Here is a 15,086-nt window from a genome sequence, read left to right as displayed (position 1 = left end):
GCAGCGTTTTGTAGATCAGCGTGTGACGCCGGCGTGCACTCAAGCGCTCAGCTTGTTGGCGTTTCAGTCGGGCTCTCGCTGTTCTGGCAGAGAGGAGCTGCAAACAGGAATAAATAGACTCGAGGAGACAAACTCGTAATAACACGCGCAGTCTGGAAGTCGGAGGAAAAACACAAACGCATCTATTTCAAATTTGGCACGAAGAGAACGGAAATTTAAACCCAGAGATTCATGAGATGGAAATGACAGCGAATCTGTTGGGAGGGTATAAAAAGACGAGGCGATTCGATTCCCGGCGGCAGCTGGCTGTGTTTTTATACCAGTAATTGATCAGTGCCGGACACTAGATGCAGATCAGCCTCATAAACCTTAATGGTTCACGTCTACAGCTCTGAGGAGGCGATTAATGTCAAACCCCTGTCACAGTGTTTGGTAAAGCAGATCGAAGTAAAGCTGCGCTGCCCCTAAACGTGCTGCCCTGTGTCTCTGCGTTCAGATAATTGTTGCATCATAGATGTGAAGGAGACAGCAGAACCCGGCTGCACAACCTGCATATATGACCATGGAAGCCCCTCTGGCCCAGGGATCCGGGGTCAGACCTACCCGATAGGTGAACTCCACCAAGGACCTGCCCTTTTGGCCTCCCTCCAACTCTATCTCCACCGGCCCACTGTTGGTCGGCTCCAGTGGGATGTCAGCTGGCGGAACCGGCTTCGCCGGCCCGATCTCGCACACCACGCTGCAGGCGGAAGGAAAGCATAATAGCACCTGGCCTCATCATTCTGACGACCAGAGCCTTTAAACGCCGCCAGGCGCTCAGGTTACCTGGTGGAGACGGAGTAGCGGTCCTCCTGGTGGACACAGTCCACGCCGGCCACCGTGATCTTCTTGACGTCTTCCTTCTTGATGCCCATGTTGGAGCCTTTGATGGTCACTGATATACGGCCGTTCAGAGGCCCGAACTGAGGGACAATCTGAGGGAGGTAAAACAAAGCATGTTGGCTTCTCCACCATGCAAGACTGACAGCAGCCATCTGTGCAGGAGCGGATCCCAGCTGCGTTCAATCAAAAGTCAATCTGGCAAAAATACAAAAAGGTGAAAAACCTGCTAGTTAAACTTTGAGACAATTTAGTTTGGATTTGATGCAACCACATGACAAGCAGAAGTCATTTCTGCCGTTCCATGTGTTTAATGGTTTTTGTTGGCGCCATAAGCTCAGGGGCTGATGTGGGAATACCGAAGAGCTCTTGACCTAATCCGCCCGCTGCCGAGAGCAAATGGAGACAGAGGCAGCGACGAATGACTGATGTCCCAGAGTAAATAGGAAACATATTGAAGTTGTGCAGCCAAGAGACAAACTGTGAATTCAATACGCGAGGAGAAATGAGTTTAAAAGCGCCGCTGATGAAAAGCAGCGAAGGGCCGTCTGTAAAAGCCTTTAAAAGGAAGACGAACTAATTCACAGCTGATCCCAACAGATGAGTCTCTCGTTTATCCTTTGATTTTGCGTTGTCACGCAACCAAAATATGAATAAATCACACGTGTGTAAACAAACGCATGAGTGTGTAGGATTACGCTGGGAAACTGCAAAGGAACCATGTGTATTAATCTATTAAAGAGATGAACCATTTATAGATAAATAAAAGGATTCCCAATCCAGCACCAGAGCTCCCACAGTAGTTTACTGTGAACGCTCCTGCTCCTCGCCTCATTCAGCCCGTTTCAGGTTCAGTCGGCGGACTGGTGTCGATGCACGGTGGAGATGCCATCGTGCGTTCTATTAAAGTAGAAGCATTTCACACGACTCGCTGTGATTTCGGAGCGTCGTCTGGTCCAGATAACAACCAGACGGGACGACGTGGCACCGTCACGCACACAGAAGCAGGAGGCGCAGACTCACGGCAGTGATGTGTGGGTTGGGGCACTGGGCCGTCTGCTGTGACGAGCAGGTCTCCCGGTACACGCAGGACTCCGAGGCCTCGCACCACACGCACTGGTACTTGGGGTCGACGTGTTTGCACAGGCTGCAGTCTTCCCTTCGCACCGAGCAGTTGTACAGCGCGACTAGCGAGGAGGAGAGGTTGCAGCTAATTAGCACGATTGCACGGGAAAGATCTTACAGCGTGATAATGGCACTCACACACCGACCTGTCAGGGTGCTGTCAATCTTCCTTTCCTGCTGTCTGTCTTTGATGTGGAAGGATATGTTCACCTCCTGCTGCTTGTCATAGGCGAACTGCAGAGAGAGAGACACACACACGCATATAAAAAGCTTCCTTCCCATTTCTTGAACACTAAATTACCATCACACAGTTAGAAATGCACACAAACACTAGCGAGGAAGAAAGGGAACGCTCTAACTGCATATTGGCATTCTACGAATCAGCATGAGGTGAGGATCCGAGGAGAAGAGGCACACACAGCTTAGCATGGCTACACACTGGAACCCCAGCCGTCACCACTAAAGCCAACCTGAACCTTCCAGCTAAAAAGCTACAGACAAACAAAGCGCTGCAGAACAGAAGCGTAAATACAAAAACCCAAATGGAAACAAAACAAACAGAGACGCTCTGACTTCCTGCACTGAGTCACAAATTAGCCTCTAATGTGTCACTAATCGCCTCATTCCAGCTAATGACACACTCCCTGATTTCCTTAGCAGCGTTCACGGAGCTCCAGACGTAAACACAGAGCTCGGAGGTGATGTGAGCATTTAGTCGGCTGCTAGGACGCGACGAAAGGAGCAGACGCTGCATCTTTATGTGGACGGAAGGAGTTCAATTAAGAACAGACTCACTCCCTGCTCTGTTCTCATGTTTATTACGACGTCCTGCTCAGCACTTTGTTAGATTAAACTAATTTAACGTCTTATACACACAATATACTGATATTTTTAATATTAAATAGTGTAATATATAACATATAAGATGATAATCACCTCATAACCTGAGAATCTGAACTGTGAATCCTGCTCCTCTGCCACATCCTCGTCCTGCTTCATCAGCTCCGTCCCGATGGCAAAACTCTGGGAATCAACACAACAGAGTTTTCAGATGGAAACGTCAAACGGCCCGCGGACGGCGCTAATGAGCCGCTAACAGATCGGTTAATGAGCTGCTGCTCACCGTGTGACTGTCCAGGTTTCGCCCCTTGAAGCTGATGGGGACCTTGAAGCCCACGGGGATCAACAGCGGCTCCGGAGACTCGAATTGAGGACAACTGTCAGGCTTCAAGGCAGAGGAGGAGAAACAGGAGGGTTTTAATAAAGTCCAGCTTTAAATTGATTGATCGGTGACTGAGACCGGCTGACGGCAAACACACCTGCTGCGGTTTCACTATGCGGATCCCGTTGACGCCATCGTCGTCGTCGCTGCAGCCGTGATCCGCCGTGTTCCACTGACAGCCCCATCCGCTGGTCACGCACGCAATGCACCTGAGAACATCCACATGTGAGCGTGTGTGCGCACCCCCTGCGTCCGGGCCAATAAACGTCTGTGTGAAAGGCCTCTTACGGCGTGTTGGGGTTCTTCCTGACGGTGGCAGCGCAGTTGTAGAAGTGATACTCCCCAGACGTCACCTCGATGCCTCTGTTGACAAGGACCTTGACTGGGACGGACACGTAGTCTGAACACAGACACGAGAGGGACACGAAAAGGGGAGGCAGTCAAAAGAGGGGAAAAATGCTGCCCAGAGTGTGGTCTTACAGGCTGTGACCAGAACAGTAAGATAACAAAGCAGAATAAAGATCAACAGGATTTTTAAGCATTTACTTCCTAGTACAAAGAAGGTTGTAATCCTTTAAAGGCCCCTCTGCGTGTGAACACCTACCCTGCAGGTCGGGGGTGGGAGGGATCTTTCCCATGCCTTGCAGGGAGCAGGTGACCTGCGTCCGATCGGTGACGACGGCGTCGGTGACGGAGGTGTCGAACTTGCACGTGAGCTGATCGTTGGGCCCCAGCGTGGGGAGGGTGGGGATGTGGATGGTGACCTGAGGGGGGGAGCAGAGACACATGTAACGGCCCAAACAGCAGCGCCGAGCGGCCGCCAGCGCTCGCCGTTCGCTCCCGCGTTCCTGCGCTGCTTTAATCATTACTATTCAACGGAGCCGCTCTGACATCAGCTCCTCATTACTCCTCGCTGACCTCCACCGTTTGAATTTCGCCGCCTACATTTTAATTTCAAACTTTCTGATCTTCAGTAACTCGCGGAGCAGAGGAGCTGCTGAATAAATCCAGCCGAGACGTTTTCTCTTCTCTCTTTCAGGACGTAAAGCTCAGCGTGACTTATTTAAATCCAACCTGCAACAGCACACACAGTAACCTCACATCAACTTATTTACATTATTTATGATGGCTTTTTATGATTATTTTAAGTCAATCAAAGTTTAACAATGGTTAGATACGTTCAGCGCTCCGTTGTAAGTGGATTCAACCACCTACTGTTTGCATAGTGTTTATTATACTGTGACCTCATCGTAATCATCCTGCATCCGTTGTGTCTGATGAGGACGGCTGAAAGGCATAACTCCCTAAATCAGAACGTCTGACTGCTAAACCTGCTTTAAATAATAGAAGCACTTCACAACATAATGAATAAGCGTCACAGACTTTGCTTTGCTTCACTCAATGTTTAAAACGCTTCTCCATCTCTGTGAGGTTCGTACTCGGCACAGATCCCCACCCTCGCCGAGACGCTCCTGTACCTGCTGCGTTTTCCTGCAGCTGAGGTTGGGGGGGTCGAAGGCCGCGATCTGGACGCACTGCTGCTTGGGGGACCACAGCCAGGTGTTGTTCTCCAGCGAGCGGCTGCACTCCTGCTTCCTGGAGCATCTGTGGGCGAGCGAGCGACGCGGACGGTGAGAGAGGCACAAAGCATGAATCTCCAGATGAAGGAAAGCATTCTGCCTAATGAAATGTGGACTCACTTTCCCTCTAGCACACACCAGCCACAGTACGGGTCCTTCATGGCCATGCAGGAGTGGCAGTCCGTCTTCTGCTCGCAGGCCTGGACCGCTACCTTGGTGATCTACATACATCCCATAGATTTAGCACATTTCATCCTCTTGTGTTGAAAATCTCTCCCCATATAAAAAGGTAATGCTTTAATGTAGATCCACTTTTGCAGCATAAATAACTCTACTTAATTGTATTTGTTTTTTTTCTATTCCTTCAAGGTTTAATATTTTACTGTCAGAACAGATGGTGTTGTTGCTGTCGCCTCCGCTCAGATAACAAGAGGGTGGTCTAATAAATTTAAATGAGCAGTTGGAACAAGCTGGACTGTCGTCACTTGACTTGATCAAAGTGAATTGCCCTCTTGAAGTGCATTCTAATTAATTCATACCTAAATCAATAGCATCAGAGCGGAGAGAGCGACAGCGACCCAGAGATTAAAGGACAAAAGGAGAGAGAGCGAGGAGGGCAGAAGAGAAGGAGGTTGCAGATCGATGTGTGGTAACGCAGAGCGTTAGCTGAGTGAGCGAGCGTGTGATCAAATAAGACACAGACAATGAAGGCAACACTCGTCAAACTCTCTGACCTGATGAAAAACGGAACAAATAAAAGCCTGACCTTCATCACGCGCCGACAGGGAGCCGCTCGATGAATTGCGGGTGATAGAACAGATTTAGAACAGAGAATTTAAAGGAGGAGCATCTCACCTTGTTCTCGGTGGTGATGTACAAGTGTTGGAGGCTGGAGTCGAACAGCAGGTTCTTGTTGACCCTGTCCCCGGTGCTGTCGATGAGCGCTCGCCCGTACATCTCCGGGTGGGCCGCCAGGTGGACCCTCAGCACCTGCAGCGGCACAGGGACAGCGTGAGCACACGTGGAGGCCCCGGGGCGAGCCGCGGCCACGGCCTGCGCTTGGCGGCGCTACCTCTCCGGCGGTGGTGCCCAGGAACGCCACGGCGTGCTCCTCCTCCACCGCCACCGCCACCGCCGTCATCTGGCCCTTGTGGACGAAGGAGGGCTGCACCGTCAGGGCGAAGTCGGCCTTGCTGGCCAGCGGGGAGGGCAGGAACTCCTCTCCACACTTGTACATGGAGGCCATGTTCTGACGGGGGCAAAATTAAATCAGATCTTTGTTGTTAAGATTCGGCATCGTAGCACCCGGGACGCGGACGGGTTTTACTCACCGGGTCCTTGTTGCTACACAGCTCCTCAGACTTGGAGGAGTAGGGCGAGTAGACGGCGAACTTCTCGTTGATGATGCCGTTGTGACTGTAACAGGCGCCGATGATCTCCACCAGCTTGGCGTTAATGGAGCGCAGAGGGTACATGCCTGCGGGAGGGAGGCTCGTTACGAGGCGCTTAGACCCGATTCAACACTACAGACGTGGCACCTACACAAGGCTGAGGAGGAAGGGTCTTCGTCAGACGTGAAGGTGATGAACAGAACCTTGTCCGAGGCCGACACCGGCCCATACTGGCCCGTCTTGCTCATGTGCTCGGCCAAAGCTTTACCGGGCGCTGCTACGTAGGCGGCCTGAAGGGCGAAGAGGAGCGAGATTATTTAATGTTAAGACATTCGCAGCAGAACCACGCGGCCGCCGGCGCTCCAGTACCTGGGCTTTGTTGTACTTGTTGGCGGCGCTGCAGTTGAGCTGCAGCTCCGTGTACGAGTAGTAGTTCTTGTCGTTCTCGCACAGGCGCGAGATGAAGGTGAAGTTCTTGGTGTCCTGGATCCCGAGCGTGCGCGAGAACAGGAAGTACACGAAGCCGCCGTCCTTGAAGGCGAAGCGGAAGTCGTGGAGGTACCGCAGGACGAAAGCGTTGGCCTGGACGGCCGACGCCTCGATGATGCTGTCGAAGACCACCCAGTCGCCGCTGTCCTGCAGGATGCGGGTGGAGATGAGCTTGGTGCTGTCGTGGCTGCCGTAGCCTTTACCGACCTGAGACACAGGAGAGAGGCTCGTTACACGGTTACGCCAACAGCAGCCGGGGGTGCGTTTGCTTTCGTTCAATCACCAAGAACACGGTGTAGTTGTCCTGGTCCTTGGTGAAGTACGACATCACCCCCACCACGGAGACGCCCTCCTCGGCGCTCGCCACGTACGACTTCTCCCCTTTGGAGTCGCTGAAGTACAGCTGCTGTTCCACGTTGCTCAGGTTCCTCAGCGAGCAGATGCCCCTGAAGACGCTGCCGCACACCACCAGGACGTCCTTGGCCTCCTGGACCAGCAGCAGCTTGTTGTGGTTGTCCGTGTACACGGCCTCGTCGCAGGCGTCGGTGATGGGCGGCGTGCACTGCTTGTTGTCCCGCCTGGGGCCCGTCTCGGCCCGCGACTCCTCCTTGAGGGCGGGGCTCAGCTGGTAGAGGGTGTTGACGGCGCCGACGTACAGCCGGCCCGTGTGGGGGTCCGCCACCACGTTGTTGATCAAGGTTGGGCTAACGAACTCTTCTGCCTTGCTGTGCAGGGGCCTGAAGTGGAGGACGGCCAGGACCACCAGGACAAACGGGCCCAGACGCCAGCGCTCCATCACGTCTGCAGGGAAAACAGCAGCAGGCACAGGTGTGAATCCAGCGAACAGAAGCCCGACTTTGTTCTGTAGCAGCAGAAACTTTGAGGAGAAGCGAAACAAGAAGCAATAATGAGGAGGCTCTCATTAAAGCCAGAACATCCTTTACTGGGAGGGGGGGGCGAAGGTGCAGGTAACCGACTCAAAGCGGAGGCCCGATTAGATTAGCAAAGACAAAGGTAGAAGGTGTGTGTGTGTGTGTGTATGTGAAGCCAGAGACTGAGTGTAGCAATTAGTTGTGTGACACAGCGACTCTCTCCTTCCATTAGTCTGGGTGGGTGTATTTAATTACAGCGGTGGCCTGTGGCTCCGGTGTTCGGTCACATCACGCGCCGCAGTAACGTCCACCCGCACAAACGACACGGAGAGTCCACGTGAAATCGTTTCACTCCGAGAGCTCGATGTGCGGAGGTGCGAGTCTGCAGCATCGTCGGCCTCCCGCCCATTAAACCTCGCGCCTTTACGGCGGCTATCAGAACGCTCTGACTGCTGGTCAATCGACTCCCCCTGCGCTTTTACTCCCCGCAAATTGAATTCACTTCACTTCACTTCATTGCAAAGGGATTTATTAGTGTGAAAAGACTTATCTCTCTTCCCACCTGCTCGCCTAAATTACCTATCCGCAGATATCAACAGTCAGGTGCTCGTAATGGCTGCAATGCGGAAACGCAGAGAGAAGCGGTTATACGCTCATATAGAGATCTTTGAAAGTTAGGCAGGAACAAGGCGTCTCAAAGGGATTCTGAAGACTTCAGAGAGTCCGTTCTACTTTACAACCCTGCAAATGACCTAAAACCGCTGCAAAGTGAGCTGACCGCCAAAAATCCCATTATGACCACCTTATACTCCAGGTTTTCCAATTAATTTCTGTTGTTTTGTAAAATTACATTCAAAATAAATTCTGTTGCTTTGAACAATTTCTAGATTCTTGTAGAACGTTTCTAGAGATGAACGATGTTTATGAAATAATCAGAGGAATTATATCCAGGAAATAAAGAACCTGTTGCTCAGGTTATATTCGATTAAGTATTGATTCCATTTCTTCCAGCAAACAACGTGTGTCTGATTGTGAATTTGGAGCAACTTCCTCCTTCACAGGTTAAAGAGTCAAACCTGCTTAGCTGTAAGCACTGTAGCACGTCCTCAATTAATGTTTGATTCGCGCCCAAGTGATTTTGACCCAGCATTCATAAATTAGAGACGCTCCATGAATCCTCCCTGATGCTGCCAGATAATCTGTACTTGTACTTGGCCTCCTGTGTGGCCGTCGATGGCCATCGCTCTCATTGAATTTCATATCTTTCACGCCCCTGGAACACCAGAGCGCTGGCAGGCACAGCCGCCTCCTCTGCCTCTCCTCTCCTCTATCAGACGGCCTGTTGTGGATGTGTGCATCTGCCACATCAAAAGGCAAAGACACCTTTTGGTTTTTCCACCGTGGACCCGTCTTTGTGCCCTCTCCTCTTTCCTCTGCCTTATTTCCCTCCTTTCATCCTCTTTGGGCCCGGCTGGTGCCGGCCCAGCAACAAACCGGGAGTCAGAGGTGTAAAAGAGCTGCTCACGCTCTCGCAGCGAGCGGCTCTTTTAGCCATTTATCCGTATAATGGACGAGCCATTATCTAATCACGGCGCAGAACGTGCGTAGGCTGTAATTAAACATTCATTTTCAGGCATTAGGACAATTATTGTAAACAAATGCGATCATTACGGGGAGGAGCGGCAGCCTTTAACATGCGAGCCACCTGGTCAGGCTGGAAGCGGCCGCGGCGCTGCCGTGGTGAACGCCGAGTCAAGCCCTCGGCTGCCGTTTGGACCGCGGGCGCCGGCGACAGCGCAGGTAGCGGGTTCACAGGCAGAGACTAGGGCTGTGCCGACAGAGCTCACAATTGGATTTATTTACCAGCGAGTCGGCTTCAATGCGTCTGCGCGGCGGAGATTACGGCCCACTGGCTGCCGCCGACGCCACGCGTCGGCTGGAAAACCAGAGCCACCGGCAGCCGAGATGAAATGCAAATGTGATGCTGAAGAGAGAGCTAAACACACACGCGCACACACACACACACACACACACACACGCTCTGCAGGGGAGACTGAGCAGCAATCTGTGACTCATTAAAATCCTGAGTGCATACTTTGTACAAAGTCTTAAGCGCTGACCCCTCTGCTAAAAAGTTTGGAGTGAAACTAAATCCAGGAATGTCTGCGAAGCTCCAGCCAGGGGAATAAAAGCCTGACTGATTCCCTCTGTCTCACCTCTCCAAGCTTTTCTCTTTCTAACCACTCTTTGTAATTCACATTGTTTCCCCCTCTCTGCCTACGTGCCTCTCGCCCTTCTCCTCCTCTCTGTGTCTTTGTGTCCTCACCCAGAGGAGCCACTTCAAAACCAAACCGGTTTTCAGACACCCGAGACCCTCGGGGACAAAAAGCACATCTGAAATCAGCGTCCGTGTGCTGCTTCTGTCCGTCCGTGCGTCCGGAGCGTAAACCGTGTGCTCGACGGAGGCCTCGCCGACGCCAAGGCTTCAACCGGGAAACATTTTAATACATGACACCTCTTTGAAGGCCTCGTTTTCATTCCGCTTGTGTTTCATCCCTGAAGTGAGAGGAAACTGTTCAAACTCCCAGACACAATGTTAGATTACTCCTCTATTTAGCCCAGGAATAAAACCCTCACATGACGCAACGATACCAGTGCTCGAGTCATTGTTTTCAGCACAAAGCAGCGGTCCGGTTTGATAAAATCACTCCGGGTCAGTTCACAGGAGACGAACACAGGCTTCTACACAACAGGCGGGTTGTCCTGACTCGTGTTACAGAAGGTTCTTAGCACGGCTAAGTCGCCGACAGGTGTGAACGCATGACTAATCTTCCCAGTTCCTCTTCACCGTCTCTGTCTGGACTTCAGCAGAAGAAGCAGATTCTAGTGTCCGCGTTCGAAAAGCCCTGATGTGTCCTTATTTACATTCACACCCGCCAGCAGGCGTCATTAGTAATTCATGGCATCGGCCGGAGACGCGCCGGAGACGATTGGCCGGGCCTGGGGGGGGGGTGCGAGTGCTATGATTGGCGGAGCCCCCGGGAAATTGAGTTGTTATTGGTGGTAATGAAGGAGAGCAAGGACTGGGGAGGCTGGGACGCGCACACACATTCATCAGCCTCCTCTGCAGCACAATTACACTCTGCTGTCAAACACAAGATGCTTTTGGGTCCAGGGGGAGGCCGTCTGTGCCAAAACGGGGATTTCTGGAATCGGCCGCATCTGTGTTCAACGAAGTCGCCCTTAAAATACAGATGAAACAAAAACGGGTCCAGACTCTTCTGGTTTAGACCGGTTTGTGAAAATCCAACGTGGACTAGATGAACGGACCATTGGGCGGGCGTGAGCGATGATGGCAGCTCAGAGGATGCTCATTACCACGCGATGACCAAATAAGGCCGTCTAATAACTCCAGCTGTGAGAGGAGGATTAGACTTATGATGGACGGTCTGAGGGGTCAGTTATTAAGCGGAGCACCAGCCGGCGACGTCCCCGCTCTGCGGCGGCAGCGTGGAGGCGCCGCGACGAGACAAAGGCGGGCTGTCAGGGTCCAGACACTGGACTGGCTGTGACTGGTACCGTCGGGGTTCATACACACGATATGGGCCTTTATGCTAATGTCATGGCTGCATCTATTGTGTCGCCACGTCCGTTCACGCGAAAAAAAATGCGCGTGGATCTGGACGCTATCATCTGGACGAATCTAAAACTCATTCAACTCAACAGCACCCTTAAACAAAATGAAACCCACTGATGGGCCTGAAAGAACGAAACCAATCACCTTAAGTCAACATGGCTTCACATGGATCCATGGACGTTTCCCGCTGAGTTACAGATGAGTTCTACATCTTCAAACTTTCCACCGGAGCAATTAAAGGATGTCGGTGACGCTCAGCGCCGAAAGCTCGTTCAGCGCGATGCCGTGGGAATAACTGACAGCAGCTCACTGCTAAGACCTTAAGACGTCACCATTGAAGCTGCCTGTCAAGTTTAGCGGCTACAGATCCTAGCGACGTCGCTTTAAGACGACACGATCGACATGAAAAGACAGCGACAGATCCAAAGAACCCGGCAGCGCTCCCCCTTTGTTCCGAGCGCCGCTCCGCTCTGAGATCTCAGGAACAGAACAAATCCAGCCGTGTGTTTAACGCTCGCTGAACATCGTCCAACTTTCTTAATGAAGATGTAAATCTAGACAAACAGGTTTAAAGGCCTTGAGGAGGAACAGCGGAGACACCATGTTTGTTAGTGCGGAGACATTTCCACCAGGAAAAGCTGCTAACGAGACTAATAATTTCCCCTTTTCCCCGTCTCCTCACTGGAAGAGCCCTTCTTATGGCTGGTACAGACATGAACACAGCCACCGGTGGCTGATGCTGTTCTCATTACCCGACGTGACCACATTACCACTTAGTTCAGACAACATGCTGGTAATTGCCGTGGCATGAAGAGATTTCATTATAGCCTAACTTCCTGAATGGAAATTAAAATCAGTGGATATGATCGTTTGCAGAGGAGTCCTGAGGCTTTCTGAGGACTGGATTATAAATCACCTCATAATCAGACCGACCGGCTGCAGCCGAACAGACTGAATGGGAGTAAATTAATTTTCAGTTTGTGATTATTGTGTCGAGTTCATTTACTGCACTTTTATTAATCACCACACTGCACTCAGGTACTGTCACGATATTATATAGTGACTAGCAGCTTCCCGGAGATCCTGAAACGTCTGAGCAGCCGCCGTGTCATTGTTTCTGGACAGGATCCAGCAGATTTACGGCTTCTCTTCGCACGCTGGAAATTAAACCTCTGCCTCGTCTACGGCGAGCGAGAAATCAAGCGAGGGGCGGCCGCGGAGGCGCTTTATTAAAACCGCTCGGCTCCAAAGTGCAGAAAATAATCAGCAGCGTCTGCACACGAACTGGCCACGTGTCTGAACCCCCGTTTCCTCTCTCCAAGTTCCTCCAAGTTGTCGGCGCTTCGAGCAGCTTCGCTGCGGCTCCGGCGAACCTTCACCCGCGCAGACATATGCATAAACACAAAGCACGACGGCCGAGGGCCCTCAATTAACAGGGAGCCCTGTGTCTGGGTACCGGTGCGCAGGAGAGGAAGACAGAAGAGGAGAAGGAGGGATTGTTTTCCACAGCCAGCAGGCACAGATATAACCTTCATTCCCGCTTAGATTAAAGGATTTAGAGCAAGTCGCCTTATTACAGAGGAAGAGGTGAAGTTTGCCCTCCTTCTCCGTCTGCTCGGGGCTGATTAAAGCGCAGATAACTCTCCCTCGCAGGCTGGGAGCTGCTGGAGGCCACCTCCAAACCCACACAGCAGCGCTTTATCTGGTCCGGAGGATTTACTTTTGTCCAGGTGGAACCAGCAAAGTCCCTCAAGCAAAATGTCACCAGTACTGGAATGAGCCGATCTGCTTTAATCAATGTTGGGATTTTTGCAGATGGGAGTGACTTAAGACTTCTTAAGATTTTCTAATGCTACCTGGGAAAGGAGCTCCGGGCACATTTAGAAAGGAGTCCGGTCCAGAGTTTCATTTATCGGATTTAACGTCCCAGAAGCAAAGTGTGAAAAACGCCTTCACGCATAACTTTCTTTCGCTCGGCGTTGCACAAAATCGTCTCGTCGAAACATTCCGCTTCGCCGCCGTCTATATAAACCATATTGTCACGAGTGCTGCCGCTTTGCAGTGATGTAATAAAGCTGCGTGTCCCTTGAAGCTTTGCTGTGGTGAGCCCTTCAAAGCAGCTTTTCCCCAACACACTGCAGCCTTTATGCTCGCGCCCGAAACGCTGATCTCAGCTGGTTTGTCCTGGGAAACGCTCGGCACCTATTTTAGGCTGTAATCCATATGCAGCACCTATGAACTGACAGACATCACTCGGTGTTTTGGCTGAACTGACCTTTCCAAAATAAAAGCGAGTCGGATTTGTTTGAAACCTCTTGATGAACGACATGAACCGAGCCACAGCTCCCGTTCGTGGTCCATCAGACGGATCCTGGGTGGAGTGTTACCCCATTAAAGGCTCCTTTTAATTATGAAGGGGAAAATGGGGAGGAAGTGGTGCAGACGCTGCACAACAACAACAAAAACAACACGGGCATGAATTATAGAGCAGGAAATGTATCCCAGTGTGAAGCAGATGCTGCTGATGTTCAGTCCACTCGGTGCACAGCTGCTTGGGACTACAGCACCACTCCCGCCTGAACGGAGCTGCCGGGTCGTTCCACTGCCGGGTATCCATCCGCATCAGCCGGCTTATCGACGCGCACGCAGGCTGCAGGGAGGCCTTATCATTGTCAAGTTAGGGTCCAACTACTGTCGGAAATGTCGAGCCCGGAGCCGCTGGAGCCGCTCCAGGCGAGTTTGGAAAGATCTGTATCAGCTGAAATCAAGCATCTGAGCCGGCGTCTGTTGGAGGGACGCGCTCTGTGGTGCAGAACACATGACATGCATGTCCACAGAGGGCCGGCGTCTGCAGGTAGGGCCGCGCCGCTAACGCTCAGCGCGTGGGTTTTAACTAAACAAATGATGCAACGTCTGTTCATGAGCTGAAAACAGCGCTTCCAGCGTGTACAGTGGAGCCCTCCGGCTTTCATCTTACAAACTGTACAAAACAAATGGCTGCAGGGCTGGTGCTCACCTCATTCACCGTGGGTGAGGGAGACGAGACACAGCGGAGGCAACACACAGGCAGCAGCTTGCATGTCAATGTGCAGAGATGAAAGGAGGAGGAGGAGGAGCGAGGAAGATCACGCAGCCTCTAGGAAGCTGCATTAAAGCGCCGACGGGTGCATCCAGGTACGCGCCAGACACTAAGCCCTGATGAAGACTAGCCTGGAAAGATGAATGGAAAGGAACGGGGAGACGGACTCTCCAACGAAGAGGTGAAAGAGTTATGTCATGTTATAGTCAGGTCCCAGCCTCAAAGCAGCGAGTGGAGGAAACACGGCTACACACAAACAGCAAAGGACGAGGATTTAAACTCACACACACCTGTACAGTCAGTGGAGCGAGCGCGCGCGCGCGCACACACACGCGCGCGCGCGCGCGCACACACACACACACACACACACACACACACACACACACACACACACACACACACACACACACACACACACACACACACACACACACACACACACACACACACACACACACACACACACACACACACACACACAGGGTCTGACCCAGTTCATTATGTGAAGGTGTTAGCGGGAAAATCCGCATCACTAATAGGGAGCGTGAATGCAGAGGCTATTAGCAGCTCAGCGGAGCTCTGTCAGGCTTAGGCTGCGTTTGGGCGCAAAGTGATTTCCCTCACTGTCTTTTGTGCGTCGGGCGAGAGTGTGCGTGTGCACACAACTGGCCGCCACGTAGCGGAAAACAAGCGAATAAGGCAGCCTTGGAGGTTGTGTGTTTGGCTGATGGACACGCCTTCAGACGACGCGTCCCTGAGGCCTGGAGATACGGGCGGTGGCGGCTAAGGTGTGCAGTGTAAACAGCTGTGAG

At 52.0% G+C, this 15,086-nt stretch overlaps 1 protein-coding gene across 2 annotated transcripts in view; it reads right to left on the bottom strand.

The window, feature by feature from the left end:
- Positions 1–15,086, bottom strand: part of plxnb2a.1 (plexin b2a, tandem duplicate 1) — a 69,853-nt gene that overhangs the window by 8,593 nt on the left and 46,174 nt on the right. For both annotated transcript variants that reach the window (XM_029161337.3, XM_029161338.3), the window contains 17 exons: positions 6,970–7,487; positions 6,567–6,893; positions 6,349–6,487; positions 6,138–6,283; positions 5,879–6,055; positions 5,662–5,796; positions 4,927–5,027; positions 4,705–4,831; positions 3,831–3,990; positions 3,515–3,626; positions 3,324–3,435; positions 3,128–3,229; positions 2,941–3,027; positions 2,151–2,238; positions 1,903–2,066; positions 826–974; positions 604–739 (listed from right to left, as the gene is read on the bottom strand). In XM_029161337.3, the coding sequence (XP_029017170.1) occupies positions 604–739; positions 826–974; positions 1,903–2,066; positions 2,151–2,238; positions 2,941–3,027; positions 3,128–3,229; positions 3,324–3,435; positions 3,515–3,626; positions 3,831–3,990; positions 4,705–4,831; positions 4,927–5,027; positions 5,662–5,796; positions 5,879–6,055; positions 6,138–6,283; positions 6,349–6,487; positions 6,567–6,893; positions 6,970–7,482 (2,775 nt within the window). In that variant the 5' untranslated portion in view covers positions 7,483–7,487. The remainder of the gene's footprint in view (positions 1–603; positions 740–825; positions 975–1,902; positions 2,067–2,150; positions 2,239–2,940; positions 3,028–3,127; positions 3,230–3,323; positions 3,436–3,514; positions 3,627–3,830; positions 3,991–4,704; positions 4,832–4,926; positions 5,028–5,661; positions 5,797–5,878; positions 6,056–6,137; positions 6,284–6,348; positions 6,488–6,566; positions 6,894–6,969; positions 7,488–15,086) is intronic.

The sequence above is a fragment of the Betta splendens genome, chromosome 9 (assembly GCF_900634795.4).
Source record: "Betta splendens chromosome 9, fBetSpl5.4, whole genome shotgun sequence".
Lineage (NCBI taxonomy): Eukaryota > Metazoa > Chordata > Actinopteri > Anabantiformes > Osphronemidae > Betta > Betta splendens.
This window is presented reverse-complemented; position numbering and strand designations above follow the sequence as displayed.